This window comes from Physeter macrocephalus, chromosome 5 (genome assembly GCF_002837175.3).
Source record: "Physeter macrocephalus isolate SW-GA chromosome 5, ASM283717v5, whole genome shotgun sequence".
Taxonomy (NCBI): domain Eukaryota; kingdom Metazoa; phylum Chordata; class Mammalia; order Artiodactyla; family Physeteridae; genus Physeter; species Physeter macrocephalus.
Genome location: NC_041218.1, coordinates 89,159,051 through 89,186,595, shown reverse-complemented (window position 1 = coordinate 89,186,595; position 27,545 = coordinate 89,159,051). Strand labels below are relative to the sequence as shown.

The 27,545-nt window shown below is 38.5% G+C and overlaps 1 protein-coding gene across 2 annotated transcripts; it reads left to right on the top strand.

Annotated features, from left to right (window-relative positions):
- The first annotated feature begins 12 nt into the window (after positions 1–12).
- DNAJC2 (DnaJ heat shock protein family (Hsp40) member C2) lies at positions 13–27,520 on the top strand. Of its 2 annotated transcripts, none has more exons than XM_007129462.3 (17): positions 13–280; positions 2,143–2,333; positions 5,153–5,228; positions 13,052–13,150; positions 14,218–14,359; positions 15,966–16,046; positions 16,923–16,988; positions 17,491–17,582; positions 17,661–17,782; positions 18,186–18,335; positions 21,466–21,554; positions 21,629–21,698; positions 23,144–23,328; positions 24,095–24,195; positions 24,323–24,430; positions 26,967–27,121; positions 27,391–27,520. In XM_007129462.3, exons 1-17 carry the CDS (start codon positions 217–219, stop codon positions 27,463–27,465), a joined length of 1,866 nt encoding a protein of 621 aa, XP_007129524.1. In that variant the 5' UTR covers positions 13–216; the 3' UTR covers positions 27,466–27,520. The 2 variants fall into 2 exon arrangements, with proteins under 2 accessions (XP_007129524.1, XP_007129525.1); XM_007129463.4 differs by having other exon boundaries at positions 50–280; positions 2,232–2,333.
- The last annotated feature ends 25 nt before the right edge of the window (positions 27,521–27,545 follow it).

The following is a 27,545-nucleotide window of genomic DNA, read 5'->3' as shown; positions in this document are numbered from 1 at the left end:
CTAGACAGCCGCATACGTTGGCGGGGGTGGGATTGGCCTACGCACCACGAAAGATTCATCCCGGAAGTAGTTATTGGTCGTCTCCATGCGCCGGTTCCTGGACATCGTAGAGCCAAGGCGCGAGGCTCGGACGGGGAGGTAGAGCTGGCGGGACTCTAAGAGCCCTCTGCTTGGGACGGGAACTGCTGCGCCCGCGGGGCTGGCTCCGGCGCCATCATGCTGCTCCTGCCAAGCGCTGCGGACGGCCGGGGCACCGCCATCACCCATGCTCTGACCTCTGGTACGTGCCCACTCAACCCCTGCTCAGTCTAGCCTCAGCAGCCCCTGTCTCGGTCCTCCACCTTGGCGACCCCGAAACCTCTTACCCTTGCCCCTGGCAACTATCTTATAGAGTGTGGGGCCGTGACAAGTGTCTTTTTGCTCCCTGCTATACAGAAGTCCTTCCCCAGACTGGAAGGAAGGAGGAAGGGGGGCGTCTTCCTTCTGCCCCCGCAGTTTCTTCCTTGTCTCGCGGCTGCTGACTCATGGATTGGACGGAGGAGTTCGGGACCGAACCCTCCAGTACCCTAAAAAGGTTCTCATAAACATCTTGCCTACGGCGGGAGACTGCCCACAGCGAGCACCCCACGTGCCGGGGGCCCTACAAAGCCTTACAGCTGGCGCTCAGTTAAACACCTCTCTCCCCTTTTACGTTTGCTCCGGCTTCGTTTTTAAATGTCCCAGCTCAGACAGTGCTCCTCATATTCAATATGAAAACACCACTGTGTATGCTGGTGGTAAGACCCGTGTAGACAGACTTTTAAAGGCAGTCATTAAGTAAAACTTGTTCTGTGGAAGTCAGCTATCTTCAGTTTTTTTTTAAAAAGGGGGGTGAAATTTGTCCTGCTGCTGTAGGTTCTTAGATATATAGCCCAGGACAGTCATGGTATTGTAAAATTTAAGAGTCTCTAATTTCAGTGATTTCATTGATTACCATATAGCCACGTATACAGACGCTTGTTGTATGTGATTTTGGACGTATCTCACGGCACGCGTTGTGTTCCTGCTTACAGAAGTTTCTGTGTAATCTCACAAGTAGAGGGAAAGGCTTGAAAGGTCATGTTCTTGAAAGCCACACCCACACTACACAGGTAGTACTTCTTGAATAAGTGTTTTTGAATGCTCTCCTGTGAATGGTAGAAGAAATCTTAATTTCCCAACACAAAACATGAGAAGTCAGCTATTTTTACAAAATTGTGGCCATAAGGTACAAGGGAAGACTTAAATCTGAGTTTTTACCAGACAGTAAAGCTTTCTGCTTTCTTTTGAAATATGAAATTTAAAATTAAGATGAACCCTGACCCAAACTACCTTTTTTGAATTGTTAATGTACACATATATAGTGACTTGCCCCACTTCCCAGGAATAATGATAAAGACTTACATTTATTTAACAGTTTGTGACTTTCAAAGTGCTTTTATCGTTTGTCATTCAATCCTTCCAAGGAACCAGATAAGATAGGTATTGTTCCCATTTTACAGTTGAAGGTATCGTTGACTCATTTCATATAGCTGCTAATTGTCAGACCTGCATTGAAATCCAGAGCTTATGATTTCAGATTCAAAGCTGTTCCACTAAAGCACAGTCTCATTAGTAAATTCCTGTTAGCTGCTTGAAAATTGTCTTTCAGAAAAAATCATTGCTAGTGAATTCTTAAAATTTTTGAAAGCTATCTAAATTCAGGTATTAATAATTAAGATATTTTGAGTTATTTTTAGATTTTTTTTGATGAGGCTGGCTCTTGACAGTTTATAATTATTTATTGCTTTATTACAAGTCTAAAAAGAAAGCAGTTTGCAACATCTCTCCCTTTTCCTCATGTTCCTTTCATATACCCAGAAAAGAATTGATTTATTGTTGACATTGATCAATGTCTTGTTTTGTCAGATAACTGGAAGAGGTTGATTGAATCTCTCTGTGTAAATACTAGGAAATGATTATTTATTGCTAACCCTCATGTTAACTGGATTACTGCAGTTATTTTCTCAGTTGATAGTTTTAAAATTATATTCTGATGGTGTCACTGTTTTGATCTTATTTATTGCCTTGGAACATTTATTCCATGCAATACATTGAAGCCTCTCTTAACGCTTTCAATCACAGCCTCAACACTCTGTCAAGTTGAACCTGTGGGAAGATGGTTTGAAGCTTTTGTTAAGAGGAGAAACAGAAATGCTTCTGCCTCTTTTCAGGAACTGGAGGATAAGAAAGAGTTATCAGAGGAATCAGAAGATGAAGAATTGCAGTTAGAAGAGTTTCCCATGCTGAAAACACTTGATCCCAAAGACTGGAAGGTACTTAATATCTGAATCTTGTTTGGTCAGAAGCAGTTTTCCATTATTAAACCATGTTTTAAGATGCTTCAACAAAATAATCATGATTGAGCACTTGTTTATTGTTAAGCCCTGAGTGGGATAGCAGTAGCCCTAGGATACTATCTCTGCAGGAGAAATCCAGAAAAAGCCATGTCTGAGTTGGTCTTAAAAGGTTAAGTGACAATTTATGAAACAAGAAGGGAAAAAAGGTGTTACAGGCAGAAGGAATAGATACGCAGAGACACAAAAGAGCAAAAGAATATGCACCACCTCTTCGGGGACTGGTGAGGGTGGAGTAGCACATTGAGGGGTGGCAGTGAGAACTTAGACTGCAAACAGAGTCTAGATGAAACTCTGTTGTGTCCTTTTCATGCCATGCCAAGGAAGGAATTTACATTTTATTTTGGGGGCAGTAAGAAGTCATCAAACGTTTCTGAGCTAATTTTAGAAAAGTAATTCTCCTGGCAGTACAGAAACTTGCTTGAAAAGGGAGGGCAGGACCGGAGGGGAAGGGAACAGTTTGCTGTTATGGGGCTAGTGCCATAATCCAAGCCTGCGAATGAGTGCTTGATGCTTGAACTAAATTTGTAGCCAAGTTTTGAGGACAGAGGGACAGATTTGCTTTCTGGGGAGGTAGACTTGACAGGTCTGGGAGACCTGGGCTGTGTCGCCCAAGAGAAGGGAACATATTGGGAAGACCCGTGACCATCCCAGCTTGAGTCACCTGCTGGACTGTGGCGTCAGTCACCAGCACAGGTTGCAGGAAAAGGGAGTTTGTGGGGAGCGTCGTGTCTCTGCATCTGGAGCTCAGGAGTCCGCACTAGAGTGAACTGGGGAGTTGCGAGCATTTACAGGGCACCTACCGTCTTCTAGCCCTGGTATTGGTCACGTCACCTTGGACCAAAGTATATAGAGAGAAAGAAACCCGAGCACTGAGCTTTGCGGGGCATCGAGAAGCCAGTCAAAATGGCTGAAAAACGCTACTGGAAGATGGGAGGAAAACAGAGTGGATTCACAGAAACTAAAGGAAGATAACGTTTCAAGAAAAGAGTCAGCTGTGCTGCCACTGAGAGTTGAAGTCAAGTGAAGGCAGCTGGGTCATGTGATACTGAAGAGAGCAGCTTCATAGCCCGTGGGGTGAGAATGGACAGCAGAACTAGATTGGAGTGGTTCGAAAATGAATGCTAGAGGGGGTAAAAATGTTCTGTGGATGGCTTTTTCAAGAAGTTTAATTTTGATGGTCAGCAGAGAAATGGAAGTGGGGTCATGGGAGGGTCTTAAAGGTGAGAGATAACAGAGCTTCTTCTTACAATGATGAAAATAATCCATTTGAAATTTAGAAGACAATTGAAAGATGCTGGCATTTGAGACACGTAGAGAAGATGGTATTCAGAACCAGGAGGAGGGATGGAGTAATTTGTCTCAGTAGGATAGGCTTTCTCCATGGTGAGGGAAAGGGAAAAGAGGCATGGATGCAGGTAAGATGGCAGAAAGATGCTGGAATTTGAGTAGGATAATTTAAATTTTTTCATTAAGCAGGAGGCAAGGCCATTGATGAGAGGGTGGAGCAGGGTCTGTGAGGTTTAAGGAAAGACTAGAGGACTGAAGTATGTAATAATACGTAATAATAGTCTTAGGGAGTGGAAAAGCAAACCAACTGGAACAAAGTGTGAGTGCCAGACATAATAAAGGAGCACATCCTTAGGGAGTTTGCAGTCCTGAATTTAAAGGAAAACCAATCAACCCTATTTGACTTTTTTCTCCTGTGTTTTATGCCCTCAACCCCTCTTTCTCCCCACTCATTCTCCAATACTAGATACACTCTTTGGGTAAGGAGCCTTCACTCAGGTGCTACTTCAGTCTCTAGATTTGCAAGGATGTTAACCAAAGCAGAAATGAGAGCAGGTGCTTCCTATCCAGAGAAGCCTCATCCCCAGTTTCTCAAAACTTCCATCCAGCCTTCTTTGCTCCATGGCTCCTGTCCTGTCATTGCCACTGGCCCAACCTACTGGGACTACTGTAATGCTCCCCTCAGTTCTGAAATCTTCCTGGCTGTACCTTGATTTAAGGATGGCCATAGCATATTAATATGTATTAAGAGAAATACAAGACCAAGAGTTCTTTGGTCAAGTTTTGGAAAATGCTGGGCTATATAGGTTTCTATCTGCTTGTTTTTGTTTTTGTTTTTTTTAATTGCAGGACTTCTCAGAACGTTTGTTTGGCTTCTGTGCATACAAATTATTAAGAAGGCTATATACAATGGTCCACATTTCCCAAACTTCCATGACCTCAGAACCCGTTTTTGTTTTAATTTTTATTCATTTATTATTTTTTGGTTGCATTGGGTCTTCGTTGCTGTGCATGGGCTTTCTCTAGTTGCAGCGAGCGGGAGCTACTCTTCATTGCAGTGCATGGGCTTCTCATTGCGGTGGCTTCTCTTCTTGAGGAGCATGGGCTCTAGTTGTGTGGGCTTCAGTAGTTGTGGCTCGCGGGCTCAGTAGTTGTGACTCATGGGCTCTAGAAGAGCACAGGCTCAGTAGTTGTGGCGCACGGGCTTAGTTGCTCCGCAGCCTGTGGGATCTCCTCGGACCAGGGCTGGAACCCATGTCTCCTGCACTGGCGGGTGGATTCTTAACCACTGCACCACCAGGGAAGTCCCAGAACCTATTTTATATGGAACATCTCACTAGACTTCTGTTATGAGAGTCTCACTTTGGGAAACTATTTTAGGGTACCAGCACAAGGAATAGGATATATGGCTTCATTTCAGACTTGACTTCCTTTTGTGTCTTTATCAGAACCAAGATCATTATGCAGTACTTGGACTTGGCCATGTAAGATACAAAGCTACACAGAGACAGATTAAAGCAGCTCGTAAGTACTTAGTTTTTGAAATAATCAAATATCTGGTATAGGAAATGTTATCCTCTTGAAAAGATATGCAAGATCATAGTCTATAGCCATAGCTGTAGATTTAACATGTGTTCTATGGTATAACGATGTGTAACCACAGTCTCTTACCTTCAAAACCAGAAAAATGCAGTCTCATGAATGGACTTTCTCTTTAGGAACAAGAAATCAGCGGGGGGGGGGGTGGGGTGGGGTGTGTGTGTGTGTGTGTGTGTGTGTGTGTGTGTGTGAGACAGGATAAAGAACACTCCTCCAATAGCAAGCTTTTAAAAAGTAATATTTCACCTCCCCTTGGAAGTATGGCCAGCTGTACTTAGTGGAAGTTGCCTTGTTACTTAGATCTTCAATATTCTTTTGTGGTCTTAGGTCACATCTTTGTTGATACCACCCTGTGTCTTCTGCGCCAGAAAGAGTTATCTGATGTTTCATTGTTCTTTTCATTGACAAGGTTAAAAATTGGGGCGGGGGGACGGGGGCAGGAATTGTTGGCAACCCAGTCTTTATAGGCCTTATGAAACACCATCCCCTTAGTGCTCTGAACTGTCGAACTGTCCTGTCCTTTGCAGTCCTGTGGACATAATTCCTTACACACCATTCGGTTCACCTGATTAGTAAAGTTTCATGAAAGAGGTGAAGGTGATGAGTTTTCTGTTTTGTCTGAGGACAGTGTTCTGCCCTCTACTCTAGAGAATGGATATTGAGGTCAGAGGAGGTAAGATCGTGGCCATATGGAAAAGGAGGAGGGAATCAGGGACAGAGAAAGTCTTGCACTTGGAGGAAGATGACTGAATGAAACCTACTTCATGCTGAAAAATGTTAGTTGAGCCTAAGTATAGTAGATAAACTCAAAATTTTCTCATTAATGCTTGTATTTAGGAAAGTCACAGGAAATATTTTTTAACAAGGTGAAGGAATTTATGAGATTTCTTTAAAAGCTGGCATGTTTTTAGATTAAGCATATGTTAGTGCATATGAATAGTCGTTGGAATATACATAAATGCCAGGAAAATTCATTTGCCCTGGAAAAGTATTTGCAAAGTCTTATTATATGAAAGAATAGCATGCAGATACCAAATATTTCTTGACACATATAATTTGTGAAAGAACCAGAAGTGATTGAGAGCTAGGAAAGCAGTTGGTGTTTTAAGGTGAAGGAATTGTTTCTTTCTCTAAAGATAAAAAATGTATAATAATTGTAAAAGAAACATCCATTTGCTTCTGTTAAGTCCATTTGTTTTATTGGGATAACAGAGATTAATTTTTGAATATTCTGTTGCCAGAAGTTTTGTACCCTGACTGTACAGATTATTAACGTTATGTGGGCTTACGATTCACTCTCTGCCACCTTGCTGAATATTCTCAGTATTCATTCAGAAGCAGACTGTTGTTCTCTTTCCTCTATCACTGTAAAATAGACAGTTGCTACTTACTGCTCTCTGAAATCTCGTCCAAAAGTAAAAATACAAAGTTATTGTTTGCAAATTTATAATCATTAGCACAGACAAACCTAATAATAATGTAAGGCTGATGACATTTGAGATCCTTCTAGTTCTTGAATCCTATCACAAACACACACATAAAGGAGGTTGGTGGGGTTTTTTTACATTTTATTAATTTAATTTATTTATTTAATTGAAGTATAGTTGATGTACAATATTATATAAGTTACAGGTGTACAATATAGCGATTCACAATTTTTAAAGGTTATACTCCGTTTATAGTTACTATAAAACATTGGTTGTATTCCCTGTGTTGTGCAATATATCCTTACAGCTTATTTGATACATAATAATTTGTAAAAAGTTTTAATTTTGTTTAATGTATTGATATTTTTAATTGCTATAATGAAAATTAGGGATTCACTTACGTGTGGATAAAGTAAGTGGTCTTTTTTTCCTTTTCTGCATTATCTGAAAAGAATATACTAGAAAAGTTGAATGATGGGTTAAGAGAAAGTACGTGAGTACTAACAGTGGTATTTCAATTTTTTTCTTGAAGAAAAATTGCCACACTGGTAAATGATGCATGTAGGTTTGCTATTCTTTACATGGAAGTAAAATCTTTGATTTGAATTTTCTAAATTTAATCATTTTAGCTTAAAATACTTCCCATGTTTTAAATTGAAAACTGTTTCATATTATGCCTCTTAAAAATTTGAAATCAGAGACTTTTTGTAATAATCTGTAATGGAAAAGAATCAGAAAAAAAAAATATATATATATATATATAACTGAATCACTTTGCTATACACCTGAAACTAACACAGTATTGTAAATCAACTATAATATTTAAAAAAATCATAGAGACTTTTTATAATAATAGAAATATGAATGTACAATAAAAGCTCATTTGCTAATGTACCCTCAAAACACCCCAGAAACTATCTTTCGTGGGGAAGGGCGGAGAGGTAGGTCTTTGAAATTTCAGTAAATATACACAACAGCTGTTCTTTGGCCTCCATTGCCTTATTTTTAATATTGGGTGACATCTTTTGCCTCTCTCAACTCCACCCCGGGACAGAATATAGGAGAATCTCAGGATGCCCTACTGTACATGAATGACTAGAGGTGATTAGGTGGAAAAGTCAATGAAGAAAAATACATTGTAGCATAAGAGGAGACTATCCAACAGAAAACTGAGACATCACGTGTCTCAGACTTTATAATCAGATTCAAAAGAAAACTTAATTGCTCCATGTTGTCAGTGAGATATTAAGACACTGCCTTGGGGGCGGGGGGAGCAACATAGGCACTGCAAAAGAGACTAGCGAGAAAAAAGTAGAATTGCCTGGAAACTAAAAACAGGAGAGCAGCATTTAGAAGTAGAAAGGCTGACGTACAATTAGAAAACAAAGTAAAGCAGAGGACAGCCTTGAGGAATGTTCCCAAGATTCAGAAGGAGAGAATAAAGAGATGTCAGATTTCCCTAAAGAAGAGGTCAGAATGAATGTAACAGACAGTAATTGCAAATAAAGAAGAAAAGTTGCCTGATTTATTATAAAAAGATACGACTTGAGATTGAGAATGTTTGTAGGCATGTGACTTAGGTTTTACTCTTCAGCATTTCAAAGGAGAACTGATGTGAGTTAGGCCGAGCTGAACAGCATCTGTTTTGATGGCAGGGGTGGAAGAGCAGCGCCTTGAGAAGCTATGACTTACCCCAGGCACTGGCCGTGTGGGAGGAGCCTGTGCTCCGTTCCTGCAGTGCCCAACAGTGGTGGGGTCATCACACCTCTGAACTGTCTGGTATGGTGTAATCATTGTTCCTGGCTACGTAGCTTCCAAGCCTGATAGTCAGACTCTCAGTTCCTGTGAGCCGCCTAATAACCTTTAAATAAATTCCTTTCCTGCTCAAACCAGCTAGAAGGTGAAAATGTCTTCTCTTGAGTGTTAGTGGAGAAACTGATAATACACTTGACTATAAGAAAAATCTTGGAGCTCAAAAAAACCAAAAGTGTATTTGTCATAGTTTCTGAACCTTTGCAGTATATGTAGAAACAACTAAATATGCCCATAAAAAGATTTGTACAAAAATATTCATAGCAGCCTTATTCACAATATCCAAAAACTGGAAACCACCCAAATGTTCACCAACAGGATGATGGATAAGCAAACTGCTGTATACAATAGAATAGTACTCAGCAGTTTTCAAAAAATTACTAATATACACAAGGTGGTGAATCTTGAAACATTATGTCAGATACAAAGACATACTGTATGATTCCATTTACGTGAACTTCAAGAACATGCGAACATAATCTGTGGTGACAGAAATCAGAAGGAGGTTGCCCCAGATGGTAGGGGGTAGGAGTTGACTGGAAAAGGGGTACAAGGGAACTCTGAGTGATGGAAATAGTCTGTATTTTCTTTTGGGTGGTAGTTAAGCGAGTGTATACAGTTGTCACAACTTATTGAACCGAATACTTAAAATCTGAACATTTTATTCTATGTAAATTTTCTCTCAATTTAATAAAATAGATCTGATTAAACAAACCAAAAAAAATCACTTGGGAAATGAAATATACTCTTTTGCACCTAGACAGAAATAAAAATTGTATTAATAGATTCTTTTCATGAAAGTAAGATCATTGCCTGTCAAAACATATGGGATGGCAGCTAGACCTGTACCATCAATAAGTTCAGTGCCTTCAACTATTGTGTTACTTTTTTTGTTTGTTTGTTTTGGGCCACGTTGTGTGGCATGTGGGATCTTAGTTCCCCAACCAGGAATCGAACCCGGGCCCCCTGCGGTGGAAGCATGGAGTTTGAACCACTGGACTGCCAGGAAAGTCCTATGTTACCTTTTTTAAAGGAGGGAAAAAATAAAATGGGCATTCAATTCGAATGTTTAAAAGAATAGTACTGGGCTTCCCTGGTGGCGCAGTGGTTGAGAGTCCGCCTGCCGATGCAGGGCACACGGGTTCGTGCCCCGGTTTGGGAAGATCCCACATGCCGCGAAGCGGCTAGGCCGGTGAGCCATGGCCACTGAGCCTGCGCGTCCGGAGCCTGTGCTCTGCAACGGGAGAGGCCACAACAGTGAGAGGCCCGCGTACCACCCCCCCCAAAAAAAAGAATAGTACTAAGGAGGATGGAGGGAAAAAATAGATAAAACAATATCTTAACAATGGATTTGTGAGAAGAAAAAACAAATAATGAAATACAGAAAGGATGAAAACAATTACAGAAGATATTTTTAACTGAGACCACTATTAAATGCAGTGAATTTGAAAATTTGATAAATTTGGCTTTTTTGGAATTGAAGAAATTTAAAGAGTTACCAAGAATTATCTCCTAAAAAATGTTTTAGGCCTAGATGAGTTCTTAGATGAATTTTTTTTCAAATGCTTAAGGAATTGAACATTCTCATGCTGGATGTAAACTGTTTTTGGAACAGTTCATTTTGTGACATTAATGTAATCCTAGTATGAAAACCTGGCATTGAAAGGCAGAATTATGGAGACACTAAAAAGTTCATGGTTGCCAGGGGTTGGGGGCGTTGAGGAGGGATGAACAGGTAGAACACAGAGGATTTTTAGGGCAGTGAAACTACTTTATATATTATGATGCATACATGTCATTATACATTTATCCAAACCCACAGAATGTATACCACCAAGAGTGAAAACTGTGGCCTTCGGGTGATTATGATGTGTCAGTGTAGGTTCATCGATTGTTAACAAACAGCGGGAATTCCCTGGTGGTCCAGTGGTTAGGACTTAGCGCTTTCACTGCTGGGGCCTGGGTTCCATCCCTGGTCGGGGAACTAAGATCCCACAAGGCACGTGGTGCAGCCAAATTAAAAAAAAAAAGCTAGATGAAAAAAAATTGTAGCAAGTGTACTGCTCTTTTGGGGGATGTTGATGAGGAGGGGCAGGGAGGGAAGGCTTTGCATGTATTGGCACAGAGGGTATATGGATCTCTTAATCATCCTCTTAATGTTTCTGTGAACCTAAAACGACTCTAATTAATTTTTAAAACCTGGCAAAAAGAGCTTTTTTAAAAAACTACAAATATCACCCATGAATATAATACCAAAAAAGAAAAAGCACCCAGTTAAAATAATAGCAAATTAGGGCTTTCCCTGGTGGCTCAGTGGTTAAGAATCCGCCTGCCAATGCAGGGGACACGGGCTCAATCCCTGGCCTGGGGAGATCCCACATGCCGCGGAGCAACTAAGCCCATGCGCCACAACTACTGAGCCTGCGCTCTAGAGCCCACGAGCCACAACTACTGAACCCGCGTGCCTAGAGCCCGTGCTCCACAGCAAGAGAAGCCACCGCAATGAGAAGCCCGCGCACCACTCACCACAACCAGAGAAAAGCCCGTGCGCAGCAACGAAGACCCAACATATCCAAAAATAAAAATAAATAAAACAAAATTAATTAATTTTAAAAAAAATAGCAAATTGAATTCAACAGTATATTAAAAGAATAATGCCCATGAACAAGATTTCTCTTAGGAAATATGTCAGTGTGATGTCCTAAGAAGAATGTGAAAGTACATATAGTACAATTTAATATCCACTCCTTTTTGGTAAATACAACTTTGAAAAGAAATGCAGTTAATTCCCTACTTAGATAAGTATTTCAGACATACTGCCAACAAACTTTTAACTGTGTGACATTAGTGATATTCCCATAAAAACCCATGGGGGAAACTTACCTGCCCATTACTTTTATGCTATTTGGGAGTTTGGGTCAGTGAATTAATGATATTAAAGGAGAGAGAACTATTAGAAAGAAAGAAAGAAAGAAATATATTATTTGTAGGTAATATAGGATCTACCTAAAAACCGAAAGAGTTGAGTCAGGTAGCCAGATGCAAGAAAAATACACAAAAATAATACCCAGTTTTTGGAAGTTACCATCAAATTAGAAAGCTATAGTCATTTTAAAGATAATCCTGGGACAGGAATAGGTAACCAGAAACAGACCCTGGTAAAATTTACTGTGATAAAGGAGGCATCACAAATTAGTAGAGAAGGGAGGATTATTAGATGGTATTAGGACTTTGAAAAAAAACTAAGCTTTTCAATTCCGACCGTAGAAAATACTAAAATAGAAACATATATCTCAAACTTTTGCAGAATGAAGGACCTTCTACATTTATAAGTACTGGAATAAAATTATAAAGGAAATGATCAGTAAATATAAATTTAAAAACTGAATGTTTTTTAAAAACAAGAATAATCACAGCAGTTGTGGAAAGCATTAGCATCAAACATGATGGACTAGGAGAGGCAGCATACAAGCACAGGCTTAGGAGTCAGGCTGCTTGGATTGGAGCCCAACTTGGCCAGGACTTTGGACAGGTTGCATAGAGGTTAAATGGTTATTTCACCTCTCTGTGCCTCATTTTCCTCATCTGTAAAATGGAGAAACTAATAGTACTTTCCTCAGCGGGTTACTGAGAAGATCAACTGATAAAAATAGTGCTGGCACATACTAAATGCTCAGTAGATGTTAACAGCCAGCCATTAGTCATTGTAAAGTGACTCACACAAACTAAGAAGAAAAAACTGAGACAGCCTCTCTTTCCTCCATAAATGAAGGATGAAGGGTAGAAATAAAGAACAACAAAAAATTTGTTGAGCACCAGTGATAATCATGTTTTAAATAATTGGGTCCAGTGTTGAGGTTGTGGTGAAAAGGATGTTCCCATAGGGGTGTGCAGTGGTGTGACTTTTAGAACGAGACTTGTTCCTACATTTTCAGTCACTAATTCACTTCTCTGAGTATATCCTAAGAAGAAAGAGTCCTAAATATGGAAAAATACTTCTCTACAAAATTATTCAAATTGACTGACTTACAGTAGTGAAGAATTGGAAACAATCTAAATATCCAGCAGTAGAGCAACAGTTACATAAGTTATGATAAACCTACTTGAAATACTGTATTAAGTCATTAAAATTTTTTGAAGAGTTTGCAACAGCATGGAAAATGGAACTGCTGTAATGTTAAGCTGAAAAAAATCACAACTTAAATTGGTATATATAAAATGATTATAGCTACATTTTTGAAAGCATATGCTTAAGGGGGAAAAAGTCTGTGTGGAAATACACCAAAATATGAACAGCACTTGTCTTTGGGTGCTGGCACTTTGGCCAGTTCTTAAAATAATTATTTCAATTTCTCTGTAATTTCTGTTTAATAAGCATATATTTTACTGTAGGAGAAAATATTTTTTAAACTAATACTATGCAATTAGAAATGGCTCTATTTAGCTCATCTTTATTTTTAGCTTTGATGCCTAAAAGGACAAATTATCTAAATCTGACTTATTTTGTAGATAAAGCAATGGTTTTAAAACATCACCCAGACAAACGGAAAGCAGCTGGTGAACCAATAAAAGAAGGAGATAATGACTACTTCACTTGCATAACTAAAGGTAAGAAAACGCGTTAGAGTCAGAAATTTCCGTTAGTGAAGATTATGTATTAATTGCTGGGATTAGGTGTCCTATGCGTATTGTACTTCATTTATACCATACCATTTAAAAACATCTTTAGTTAACATCTGGTTATTTCTGGTAATCTCCCCCAGTGCCTCACCACACAAAGGGAGGCTCTCCTACCCAGCAGCATCAGCAACCCTGGTAGCTTGTCAGAACTGCAGCAGCTCAGGCCCTGCCCCAGGCCTCCTGAATTGGAGTCTGGATTTTAACAAGATTCCCCAGGTGGTTCTTTTGAGAAGCGCATCCTAGAGTTAATTCATATACCTGTTATGTTTAATGATGAGAATTACTAAGATCTTTTCCCATTTCAGACACTTGCAGGGGTAAACTAAACTGTTCCTCAGACGTTTTGCTTATTTAAATGAAGAAGTTGATTCTATCCTAGTAAGGGACCCCCCCCCCCCGCCAGCCATCAGTGGATATTCAAATAGCCATATCCTCATTAAGCAAATTAATAGAGGGAGCCACCATACCTAAATATTTCCTTAAATGTGATTTTACAGTTTGATGCTAATTTTTAAAAAATTGTATACACACCTTTCAAACTTATTCTTTGTTGGCCCACTCGTACATAGTGCTCAGGATGTCAAAGATCTTTTGATCTTTCACAACCTTGGGATCTAACAGTCTTCTAGCTATTTCTTTTTCCTCAGTCATGCTTTCCTAAGGGTTGAGTGTTTCTGTACTTATATGGTTTGCCAAGTATGCTATTATAATGAAACTGCCCTTATTTTAAAAGCCGGTCGATGACTCCACTGATGAAGTTTGATAAATAAACATCAGGATTATTAAAAAAAAAAAAGCGGTTGAGTGTTTATTGTTTTGTCCTTTGCCTTCCAGAAGAGGTACTTAAAAAAGTTCTTAAGTCCACTTGTGCTAGAGCTATTACCTAAATCCTACCTTCCCCACAAGCACACAAAATTTTTAAATATGAAAAATAACTTTTTTTAAGAAAAAAATGTAGCATTGTGGTGATGTGACCTTATGATTTTTTTCCTCAGCTTATGAAATGTTATCTGATCCAGTGAAAAGACGAGCATTTAACAGTGTAGATCCTACTTTTGATAACTCAGTTCCTTCTAAAAGTGAAGCAAAGGACAATTTCTTTGAAGTGTTTTCCCCAGTGTTTGAAAGGAATTCCAGGTGCGTTAAGGCATCCCCTTGTGATCATAATGCTCTATTGGCTGGCTTTTTTTTTTTTTTTTTTAGAAAAATGATCTTTAATTGAACTGAATGCAGAGGTTGGTTGTGCTATGATTCTCTGTTGGTTGGCTTCTTATAGTTCCAAGTTTCTGGTTTTTTCCTCTAGTAATAGCTAGTAATAGTTTTGTGTTTGTCCTCCTCATCCTCTACAATATTGAGCGCCTCTGGTAAACTTACTATACTAATTTATATTGCTCTCTAAATGGAAGTTCTTCCTTTCCTTAGTGAAATTACAGCTCATGGGATGTTTTTCTTTTAAATTTCCTTTGGGGGAACGATGGTTGACTTTATGTAGTATGATGCTGATACTTAAGTGACAGTAATTTCCCATTCTTTCCTTCCCCTTTGTTAATGGGTACACTGCTGCATTTGGCCCATTGTCATTTAGGAAAGCTTTTGTTCTATTTTTTTTTTTTTTTTTTTTTTTTTTTCAGCCGCTCCGCGGCATGTGGGATCCTCCCAGACCGGGGCGCGAACCCGGTTTCCCTGCATCAGCAGGCGGACGCGCAACCACTGCGCCACCAGGGAAGCCCCTTTTGTTCTATTTTTGAGCGTCTGATTATCATAAGGTTCTCTGACAAAGGATGATTTATATTTAAGATTAAAGCATATGTAATTTATTTCATTAAAATCAGTTTTTAAGTAGTGTGAACCAATAATCTACATTTTTTGATTCCATCTGCATTGGAAGGTTTCCTGAGAGTGCATCTTAGTTGCATATTGGAATCAGTTGGAGAGCTTGAACAGTTTCCCCGCTGCCTGGGTTCCACCTGGAGAAATTGTGATTTTAATTTAATTGGTTTGGAATGCCTGTAGGTTTTTTTAATGCTTCCAGGTGATTCTAATGGGCAGCTAAGTTTGAGAAGCACTTTGATTAGCGGTTTGATGCAGACTAATTATTTCCTCCACCCTTTCTCCTCACATTTGTTTTGTAACAGTGCTGAAGGTGGTTTAAAAATATATATATATATATATATAGTATTATATTTTTTTGTGGGATCGTTTCACAGAGTGGAAAAACATGGGTCAGTAGCGAACTCAGGGTCCTTTTAGAGATGGTGGGTGAAGTGCTGAACCTACAAGTCTGACTCTTAGGGGGAAAGTGGTGGCGATGAGGGGGTGGAAATCTATTCCATCTGTGAGTATTTACATTTTTTAAAAGGCAAGGCCTACCGGTCGCTTCCTACTGCCTGTTTAGGGGCAGGACTAAGTGAGCTTGAAAAGTGGGGTTAGAGCCTGTTTTTCCTGGCCAGCGTGGCAGCTGCTACAACCCTGTGATTTACAGAACTGAAGATAACCTGAGGGTTAGAACACTGTTCCATTGTTTTCTCCTCCTCATGCCCCGCCTCCCCTTGCCCTGCCTTTTACTGTACCTGCATTTTTCAGCACTGCACTGCTGATTTCCCAGTTCCATCTCTTAGTCATGGAGGACATAGGGGAGGGATATTGTAGGGGATTAGTAAAAACTGTTGTTGTTTTTAATAAATTAGCTTGTTGAACTTTTTGTACAAAATGTTTTGAGTTTTTCTTTTTTTCAATATTTCAGATGGTCAAATAAAAAAAATGTCCCTAAACTTGGTGATATGAATTCATCATTTGAAGATGTAGATGCATTTTATTCTTTCTGGTGAGTGAATACACTGTTTCTCCCATGCTTTCATTTTTTAAGAAGGTAGGTATTCAATAAGTGCTTGACTGACTTCTGTAAATTAATTGAGGGGTGGGAAAATTGCAGAACCTTCACTGAACAAAAGCACTCTGTTTAGAAATCAAAAAGGTTTTCACAGAATGCTGTATTATCTCCTATGTAATATTTAGGCTTTTATGATTATTTTTTCAATCTGGTTTCTATTTATCAGATTTCTAGATATCAAGCACACTGTAGCAGTAAAAAATGAAAAATAAGGAGTTATTTGAATCATTAAATAATTTTTCATTTAGCTATTTAAGTACTTGAATATATGACAAAGATGATGTCTCTATAACTAATTCATTAATTTTTAATACGCAGTATTCATTTTCCATTTTTATATTATGGGTGCTATATTTTCTCATGAAGTATCTGGTAAATATGAAAACACAAAATCACTGTAAGACGAAAATGACAAAATTTAGCTCTACAAACCAGATAAAGTAACCACTACTAGGTTCCCTTAAAACTTGACTGACTAGTGGAGGTGAAGGCAGGGAAAACTTTATCAAGCCCCAGGCAAGAGAGAAACCTAATATTCAGAAGAGATGGCAGAGAGCTGGGATTGTGTTTTAGGGGTGATGAGTATTTTAGACTTTCATACCAAATACAATGTCATTTTAAAAAGAAGAAGAAAAAGACTTGGGTATAGTGCTAGTTCAGTATCAAAAGAGAGGGGAGGGATCTATTAAAACGAACTCATCCACTTATCATTAAAGTTTCTTAAAATTATATGCACCTAACTTAATTTTAAAAGGAAGATTTTTTTTCATTTGTTTTGGCTTGATTTTATTTTATTTCTGTTTGTATTAGGTATAATTTTGATTCTTGGAGAGAATTTTCTTATTTAGATGAAGAAGAAAAAGAAAAAGCAGAATGGTATGTATGTAAATCATTAATAAAGGAAGATATTTGTTTGGTTCTTTGGTATTTGTGATGATGTAAAAATATACCACATATATTTTCTTTTGCATTTTCTCTTTGTGTATCCGTTTTAAATGAGTTTTTTGATGTCTTGAGATCCTATCTCACAAGTTAAGCTTGATAGTGCCAGATCAGTAGTTGGTTATGAAGCTTAAGAAATTGCCAAGGAATGTAATTGTCAATAAAACTCAAGTCAGCAAATTCTTTTTCTTCTGGTTGCTTAACCAGTTTTATTTTCATTTTCCCTATATGTGTAGGGAAATTCTTTTGACATGAATGTTCCCAAAAAATTAACCAAAAATAATAGTAAGTACTATTACCCTTTAATGTTAATAACGACATAGCATTTTAACCTTTCAAGACATTATTTGCATTGTAGCTAAATTATAACGTATTACATTTTCCTATCATACCATCCATAAGCAATAGTTTATTTCCAATATTTCCTATTTTATAGTCGTGACGAAAGGAGATGGATTGAAAAGCAGAACAGAGCAACAAGGGCCCAAAGGAAAAAAGAAGAAATGAACAGAATAAGAACATTAGTTGGTAAGGATAATTGATGGGTTTTTTAAAGTTCTTTAATTAAATGTTAGAAATTCAAAAGATTAACTTTTTTTCTGGTAGATAATGCATATAGCTGTGATCCAAGGATAAAAAAATTTAAGGAAGAAGAAAAAGCCAAGAAAGAAGCAGAAAAGAAAGCAAAAGCAGAGGCAAAACGGAAGGAGCAAGAAGCTAAAGAGAAAGTAAGATGACATTTGACAAAGTTGGATTTTAAATGTTCATAAAATCTTCAATCTTCAGATCTATTTTTAAATACTGTAATCTAGCAGTAGAGAATTAGGTGCTACTGTGAAAGAATCATGACATTTGGCACAGTTGATAGAACAATCTTCGTTACCAGCAAATTCTTATTGAGCAAAAACATGTCATATAAATTTCTTAATACTAGACTCATTTCTAATATGTCCTTTTTACATTTCTAATAAATTTTTATAGAACTTTACCATCTGCTTTTCCTTCAGTCTTTGATAAGTTGATGTTTACCTTTGTGTAATTTATTTAAAAATTGTATTTTTTGAATAAGATTATAGAGCATTTTGGAATTCTAATTTTCTTATTAAATGATTTTATTTTCCATTATTAAAGCAAAGACAAGCTGAATTAGAAGCTGCTCGGTTAGCAAAGGAAAAAGAAGAAGAGGAAGTTAGACAACAAGCGTTATTGGCAAAGAAGGAAAAAGATATCCAGAAAAAAGCCATTAAGAAGGAAAGGCAAAAACTTCGAAACTCATGCAAGGTACGTCAGACTGTGATTGAACAAGCACTACATACAAGTAAATCAAACTGCTGATTAAGCTTAAAAATATTTCTATAGTATGGAAATATAAACTACTGTACACATTTTATCTCAGAATATAAACGTTTTTAAATTCACTTTTTAAAAATTTCACACATGCATATTCAGTATGCAACTCTTGATAGGGTTGGTTGGTTTTTTTTTTTTTTAACATAACCATCTTGCCATTTTCAAACCTAAAAAAAAAGTTGTTTATTATTCTAATACTTGTTCCATATTCACATCTTCTTGATTATCTCAATGTCTTTTTATCTAAATAAGATCAAAAATTTCAGCTGTGTGTCTCCTGGTTGTGTCAGTTGCAGGTCCCCTACCATCACCATCTCTCCCCCTTCCCCTGGTTGGAGAAATCGGATCGTTTGTTCTGAAAATGTGCCACAAATTGGTTTTGAATGGTTGCTTCCTTAATGGTGTAAAATTAATTTTTATCAAAGAAAAAGTTCTTTAAGAAGTTAAACTTGGGTTGTTTTTAAGGATCTAAAAGCTTTCATTTTTATCTAAATAAAGGGATATCATTCAGTTGAGTACTGGTTGTTTGTGTTCAGGTACAGTTTTTACTAAAAAATATTGACTAAAAAAACCCCAAAAGTTTTCAAATATAGTTTTGTCCAAGAGATGGTCTTACTTTTTTTTTTTTTTTTTTTTTTTTTTTTGGCGGTACGCGGGCCTCTCCTGTTGTGGAGCACAGGCTCCGGACACGCAGGCTCAGCTGCCATGGCTCATGGGCCCAGCCGCTCCGCAGCGTGTGGGATCTTCCCGGACCGGGGCACGAACCTGTGTCCCCTGCATTGGCAGGCAGACTCTCAACCACTGCGCCACCAGGGAAGCCCCCCAGTCTTACTTTTTAAACTGGTAAAGTCAGAGGCCAGTATTGTTCCATATCAAGTAGCATCGAATGAATAAATTAACGAAATTCTAAGCTATAGTAGAGATTGCCGCACAGTATACTACACCATTGTTGTCAAATTCAGCGTGTATGTAAATGTTTACTGTGTATAGAAGACTCTTTCATGTGACCGTCCAGAGGCTCTAGACACTAGTATATGTATTCTAATATATGCCATCCTAAATCTTCAGTTAATAAAATTGAAATTAACCTGCCCCATTAGCAGGCTTTGAAAGACATTTAATAAAAATACAAGCACAGGATGTCTCTCCAAGCTTTTGGTAAGTAAGAGGAAAATCTAAATAGAAAAAAATGAAAGATTTTCCTCAGATTTCACCTAGAAAATTATACTGAGAAGAATGCAGTATATCATAGTTGTTGAGAGCATGGACTCAGATTTGAAGTAATTTTCCACTTCCCATGTCCTGGCTCTGGTCCTCAGGAGGTTCCCTCAACCCACTGATGTCTCAATTTCCTCACCTATACAGTAACTGAAATAATACCTAGAAATAGAGTTGTGAAGATTAAATGAGATCATTCACATGTAGCACTTGTTAGATTTGGCATAATGAGAACTGAATCAACAACGTGAAAAGGTCAGTTAGAAAATAGAAAACTTGAATAGTTCTTAGAGATGGTGCCTAAATGAGGGTTAAAGTTCTGGCCTTTGGTAACTTATTATAGCTCCTTTCCAGCATGAATTCATTTATTCATTCATCAAATATCTGATGAGCACTTAACTATGTGTCAAGCAGTTATAATTGATGTTGATACTATGACACCGTCTTTGCCTTCAAGAATCTGCTGGTTAACGATGGAGAATGACAAGAAAACAGGCCAGTGAAACACTTTAAGATGGGTACTAGGACAAGAAGGTACCAAACAGGTGGTCAAGGAAGGCTTTCTGGATCTAGTGGGATTCAGCCAGGTGAAGCAGTGTGTGTATGGGATTAGAGATGAGAGAGATCAGGGAGCACTGAGAGAGTGTAGAGATCCAGAAAAGTGAGGTTTAATGAGCCAGAGGAAGGAAGGGCCAGGTCTTCAAGAGCATTATGCATCTTGCTAGCTTAAAAGTGACTCTGATCCTGAGTCACTTTTGCTCAGGATGCTGAGAGAACACTAGAGGCAGAGACAAATTGAGTCTTTTGCATAATCCAGGTGAGAGCATGGGTCTTGAACTAGAAGAGATGGTGGGAATAGAAAGGTAGATTAAATGAACCAACATTTAGGAGGTAAGATTGGCTATTGCCTGTTGGGTATTGATTATATGTTGGAGGTGGAAGAGGAGGAGTAAGGGTTAATACATGTCCTGTTTTCTTGCATGGAATACTGGATGGGTGATGGCATTATTCAGTGAAATAGAAAACAAAGGAAGAGGAAAAGGCTAGGAAAGAATGACTTCAGTTTAGGGCATGTTGAGTGCGTTGAGATACGCAGATGAAGATACTCAGTAGGTGACTCTACTTTGACGTACAAGTCTGGAGTTGAGTGGGATCATCACAGAGTCGTCTACATCCCAATGGCAAGTGGTGGAGATCCCCCGGGGAGAGGGTATAGAGCAAGGAGGGTGGAGATGGGACGCTGGCAGACGCCAATACCTAAGGCACTGACAGGAAGTGGAGCCTGAGAATGAGTGACCCAAGCAGGTAAGAAGAAAATCAGTAAGGCTTTTGGAAGCCGAGGGAAGTGTCCCAGTAAAAGAAGCATTGGAACCTTAGCATCAGATTGCATCGATTAAGGAAGCAAGGAAAAGTGAGGAATGAGAGATGGGTCAGCAGCAGCTTAAAGAAGCATGAGAAGTATTGATACTTTCTAATTCTTGTTCATCCAGGCACACACTAAATAGAACAGGCAGCCTAACAAAGGGATTTTAATTTGTCATTATATAGAATTTCTTGATTCTTCAGTGGTTCTGTGAGGAATCATTGTTTATATCATCCGGAGGCCTTCTGCACCACCACCTTGCTTCTGTTTTGCGCCTCCATCCATTTAGTAATGCCTCCTCATTGCTGGCTGGCCAGGGAAAGCCTTGCACGGTGCCCGGGGAATGTGCTTGTCGGTGGCCAGGAGGCCATACAGTCAACTTAAGAACCTCTCAAGGACTTCATGCTTGGTAGTTGTGTTTATGGATGTACTCTTGAGTGCCAGTAGAGATGATGAAAATGTTTGTGTTCATACTTCTAGACCTGGAATCACTTTTCTGACAATGAGGCAGAACGTGTTAAAATGATGGAGGAAGTGGAAAAACTTTGTGATCGGCTTGAACTAGCGAGGTATAACTGTAGAGCTGCTGTTGAAGTCTTCTTTTGGGCTTAGGATAAAGTTTCATCCCCTTTTTTCCTTTAAGTTTACAGTGCTTGAATGAAACACTCACATCGTCAACAAAAGAAGTAGGAAAGGCTGCTCTGGAAAAACAGGTAATAGAACACATCACTTCTACCTATATTTAGCATTTAATTCTGCTTTAGTATTGCTTTCACCTCAGTGTTTCCCCACCTAACATGTCAGTTACAATAGGGGCAGAGAGTGTCTCATTTCTCTTTGGGTTTGACTTAAATTGGATTTAAGTGTGTATAGTTGTTACCATATATAGTTGTTTAATTTGTGGTTATCTAGCACATTAATCATAGATTTTTCAGAATCACTGTTAGAAAAAAATCATTGTGTTGACTATTCCTTGAGCATTTTTGTTGGATAATAACATTTAGAACCAAAAGAGATTTTTATTCTGTCTAGTCTACACCTTTTATTTTACAGATGAGGAAACAGGCCCAGAAATTCAATTCAGTGCAACAAGTGTTAGTACCTACCATATATAGCCCCGTGCCTAGGTGATTTGGAGAAAAGCCTGATGCTATTGCTGCCACAAAGGAGTTCAGGAACAGTTATGCTAAAGAGAAAAGGCCTAAGGACCAAAAGATGGAGGGCGCCCAGTAAATGCTGTAGGTTAGAGAGGAAGTGCCAACACCAGGTTGGAGTGGTCAGGGAGGCTTAGTGAAGGGTTTGAGCCAGTTTTGAAGGACGACAGTGTTAAATGAAGGTCAGGGGAGCAGCGTGAAATACAGGTAGGAGTAGAAAGTTGGGGGAGAAGCAGCGGGAGATTAAGTTGGTTAAGAAGAGTAGAGCCAAATTAAGCAGGTTTGAATTCCATGATGACCAGTTTCCATTACCACAGGTCTTTGAGTAGCACAGGGTTAACACTGTGCTATTAATCTGGCATTTGTAGACAAGAGGCATTGGATGAGTGTAAGTGACTAGTGTAAGAATCTCACTGGAAGGACTTGGACTGTGCGTGATAATGGGAATCACTGACATCTTTGGGACTTGGTGACTGGTTCTAAGGGACTGAAGTGGGGAAATGAGTCAGAGATGACTCCAAGATAGCAACTGACAGGGCAACATCAAGTAAAGTTTTCTTTTTTCACTTGTGCATGTTTGAAGGTACACTGGAAGTGACAGTGTAAAAGGTAGAACTTCAAGATAAACCAAAGGCCACTTTGCTGTGCTTTTACCTTTTTGTAGAGAGTAAATGACATTATCTGCGAAAGAGTGGGTATGAGCTTTGAAATGGCCTTGTGGGTGAATAACCCACTGACTGTAGACTTGACAAGTAGTGTCCAAGGCAAATAGAGATATGATAGGAATACAGGGTAGGTCAGGCCAAGGCTGGTTCTTGTTCCTCAGGCAGAGATATGCAGCCTGGAAGCCAGAGTGAAAAGGCTGATTGTGGTTTTGGGGTTGGCCTGGGGGAGTGTAGGGTCCTTGCCTGGATGATGCTGAGGGTCAAGAACCACAAGCCAACAACGGAGTGTAGAGTAGTAAGATGCCTTAAGTCCCTGACTTACCTATGATATTTGTGTAGATAGAAGAAATAAATGAGCAAATTAGAAAAGAGAAAGAGGAAGCTGAGGCTCGTATGCGACAAGCATCTAAGAATGCAGAGAAATCAACTGGCGGAGGTGGAAATGGCAGTAAACACTGGTCAGAAGATGATCTGCAGTTACTAATTAAAGCTGTGAATCTCTTCCCTGCTGGAACAAATTCAAGGTACTGGTTCTAATGAAACTTCTCTTCAACACATACTGGAGCCTAGGGATAATGTAGACATCCAAACAGGAGCACGTTACAGCAAACTTCCAGAGATGTGCTTGGATCTAGACGCTAAGTTCTGTGCAAAGTATGAAAAGCAGAGTGCATTTTGAACCTGCTAGTCTTAGCAGCTTATACCAACACACATATGTATATCCATACGTACAGCAGGATGCTTCATCTATTTCTCAGGAATTTAAGGATCATAAGACATAAACCTTGACTCTCATGTTGGCTTATTCCATTGTGGTTTATACTAGGCACTAGGTTTTGTGCTCCATAGTTTCTTTTTCAGTCTTAATCCTTCTTTGTTGCTTCCGACCTCAAACTGGAGCTCACTGCAGAGTCTGAGCTGAGAACTCAAAGAAACCTTAGAGATCCAGCCTCCCTTATTCTGCATATGAGGAAACTAAGGTTCTGTTTTCAGAATGATCTGTCTCCTTAAGTATGTGTCCAAATGGCAGTATACACAAATGTGTGCTTTTATTTCTGTTGGTTTTTACACAGAATCAGTAAGGTTTTGTACAAACTTGAAACCAAGATTATACACAGTTGATTTAAACATATGAAAAGCAAAAACCATAGTCCAGGCAATAGTAATAATTAGACCACCAATTTAGAGCTAATTCTTCAGATATTATAGCTAACCCTTCTGCATTAAAAATGTGGGATCATTCTGGGTTTTGTTTGGGGTTTTTCGTTATTTTTGTATCCGTTGTTCTAGATGGGAAGTTATTGCTAATTACATGAACATACATTCTTCTTCTGGAGTCAAGAGAACCGCCAAAGATGTTATTGGCAAAGCAAAGAGTCTTCAAAAACTTGGTGAGTTAGTTTTGCCAAATCAATTTTTTTGCAACCTTGAATACATATTTTAAAAATAATCTATGCAATTTAATGAAAGACTAAATGAGATGATCTGTATTATATTAAAGTTTTTTCCCCTTCTCAGACCCTCATCAAAAAGATGACATAAACAAAAAGGCTTTTGATAAGTTTAAAAAAGAACATGGTGTGGTGTGTCAAGCAGACAATGCAACACCTTCAGAGCGATTTGAAGGTAATGAAATTTTATTTTTCTCTGAGTAGAAAATGCTAACCATGTATCTTTGTGAGAGTATACAAGATCTAGGGTCTACATTCAGAATGACTGGAATGGAAAGCATTTAGCAGACTGAAAGGTATAAAGCAGATGTTTTCAGGATAGATTTACTTCAGCACCATTGAGAATTTTAGTTCTTCCATTTCATATGCCATGAGGGGAGGGGTTGTGTTTGTTTTGTTCACCAGATTTTACAAATCAGTATTAAAGGATATTGGGACAATAGAAATTTGAATAAGGTCTGTAGACTAGATAATTTTTTATCAAGGTTGATTTCCTGATTTTGAAAAATACACTATATATAAGGAAAGGTCCTTGTTTTTAAGGGAAGACAGGAGTAAAGGGGCAGCATGCCTGCAACTTACGTGGCTCAGAACAAGTTAGTTTATACAGACACAATTTGTTGTGCTGACATGTCTTGGGTGTTCTAGTTAATTTGATTACTCTGGACCAGTATTTTTCAAATGCAAATTATGACGCAGAAGTGGGTCATGAAATCAGTTTAATGGGTCATGAATAGAAAATATCAGAGAGCATTACACCTATTAGTGTATGTGTCTGGGATGTGACATATTTTTCCTTACTGTGAGTTGCTGACAAAAGTTTGAAAAGTTCTCTTTCACTACATGCATTTGTGAGCCACCAGTCCTTTTCTCCCTAAACTAAGCTAATCTTGGATATGCTTTCCAGATCACAGTGCCAAATGCATGTTTTGGGATTAACTGACAGCCTTGACTCTTCATGATGACCTGTCCCTGTCTTTAACAGTCCCACTTCTCCTGTATTCTTGGTCTGGTTCATTATCCCAAAATTTCAATTTGAAAATATTAGGAGAGACTTAACAATGTTCTATAAAGAGGAAAAAATCATTCTGCGTTTGCAAGTTGCATTTGCAAAATCGGGTGACTTTTGTCTAGGCTGGGCATTATTTTGGCTCTTTTCAGAAAGATAAGTAACAAAGTGGAAATTTCAGAACACTTGGAAGGCACTTCTAAAGGAGATAATCCTCTTGCCCCTTACGCCGTCCACAAAAATCAGACGCATTCAGATATTACCGCGTTATTCTCAGCCCTTTCTTGTGGGACTAGTTTCCGTGCTGGAGGCAGACACTGATGGTTGTGCTTTCTGGCAGATGGGTGACCCTGTGAGGGCAGGAGTGATATGGTACTTGGGCCTGACTCCTTTACCTCTTTTTATGGATTTAATGGGCAGGTCCCTCTCTCTTCAACTACTCCAGTAAACAAGCTGGCCGCATTTTTTGGAATAGTGACTTCTCATAGGAATTTTACATGTTTCATTCATTTTGGTATTGGGAAGTCCCTGGATAATAACAGCAGATAGTAAGTAGCAGATAATAATTATATGTCAGTTCCATCTTTTTTTCAAGAGAGAGGAAATGAATCTATGGTGTTAAATGGGGCTTCAAACTAATAAAAGGAAATTCCACTAAGGGGTTCTGGGAATTTAAAAGCTGATTTCAAAAAAAGCTTCAGTCTTTAATCTGTCTTCAAATACAAGTTCTCTGCCTTGTTCTAAGGTGTGTTGTTTTTCAGTTTGTTCACTGTGTCTGTGAATGTGTTTTTAATTGGGAAACAACTTAGATTTCTAGGCTTTACTTTGTACCTGATCTCACAGGATACAATTTCAAGAGGTAGTCTCACTACTGGTAGGATAGGTGCCACTGTGTTTTCACTGCATGATCTGAAATGAAGTAACTAAGCTGTCAGTAATCCATTAACTTAGAATAACCAAATCAGCTTTTTAACCATTTTAACATTTTCATTTTCCTACCAAAGTGGGATGTGTACTTCTTACATCCTTAGGAAGGAATACATTGTCTCTGATACATGTATGAGGTGTTCTATGAAACATAAAGGTCTGGTTTAGTAGAGATGCACAGCGTAGGCTCCACAAGATTTTTAGTGGACGTGGTGACAGTGCCACACTGGAAATGGAATCTAATCTCACCTTGGCTCTACAGCATTGAACCATGGGAGTTTGGCTTAGCTTTGTCAAACTTGTTTCTTCCAGTGTAAAACGAGAATGGTTTCCAGGCTCTCATCGAGCTAAAAGTTTTTAAGTAGGAGGCAGCTCTTTTCCCTATGCTATAAGGAACTAGATTTATCAGAAATCTTAAATGACTTGTGATTGCGGTTTTGAATCCAACAGTCCAACTGTGTATGTTAAATCTAATTTTTCTAAAAAAAGTCTGGTGAATATAAGATTAGATTGTGATAGACCAGAAATACAAAGCATATTGTGCTTTAAAAAAGTCTCATATTTTTCTGGGATGTGAGCTATATAAAGTTTTTTCCCTAATTAATACCTAGAGGTATATATGTGTGTCTAATTTGGTCTGTTCAAGATTGCACATCACAGATTCAAATGGGCACTTACCAAGATGTGTACCAAAAGACTCATCTGGGAAGGTGTTCCAGGACAGTTTTCTATCAATTAGGATAAAATTTTCCAAACAAAATTTTTTCTTAAACAGGTCCATGCACAGATTTCACCCCTTGGACAACAGAAGAACAGAAGCTTTTGGAACAAGCTTTGAAAACGTACCCAGTAAATACACCTGAAAGATGGGAAAAAATAGCAGAAGCAGTGCCTGGCAGGACAAAGAAGGACTGCATGAAACGATATAAGGTTGTAGATCTTTAGTGTATAGATTCCATTATCAATCATTTAAATTACGTTTTTGTGCTTATTCAATACCACAGTAGTCGTGGGGCCAATATTAGAAAGAAAGAACCAACCTTAGAAACTTTCTAGCTCTGGCAGTTACTAAAAAAAATCAACCTTTTCAGGATAGATTTACCCCAGTTTGGATGTTTTACATACTTATACCAAACACTAGAAATGTCTGCAAATTCTGACAACTTCTTGGTGTAAGTAACATCTTTCTCCCTTCCTAGGAACTTGTCGAAATGGTAAAAGCAAAGAAAGCTGCTCAAGAGCAAGTGCTGAATGCAAGTAGAGGCAAGAAATGACTTATGACAATCTTTGTTGTGTGTGCATTTTTATAATAAAACTGAAAATACTGTACAAAATTTTATTCTTAAAACTATAC

Excerpts from the sequence above, each read along its gene's own strand:
- DNAJC2 (XM_007129462.3), top strand. The coding sequence starts at position 217 with ATGCTGCTCCTGCCAAGCGCTGCGGACGGCCGGGGCACCGCCATCACC. Across the intron at positions 281-2,142 it reads CACCCATGCTCTGACCTCTG|CCTCAACACTCTGTCAAGTT; the intron begins GTACGTGCCCAC and ends TTTCAATCACAG. Across the intron at positions 2,334-5,152 it reads TTGATCCCAAAGACTGGAAG|AACCAAGATCATTATGCAGT; the intron begins GTACTTAATATC and ends TGTCTTTATCAG.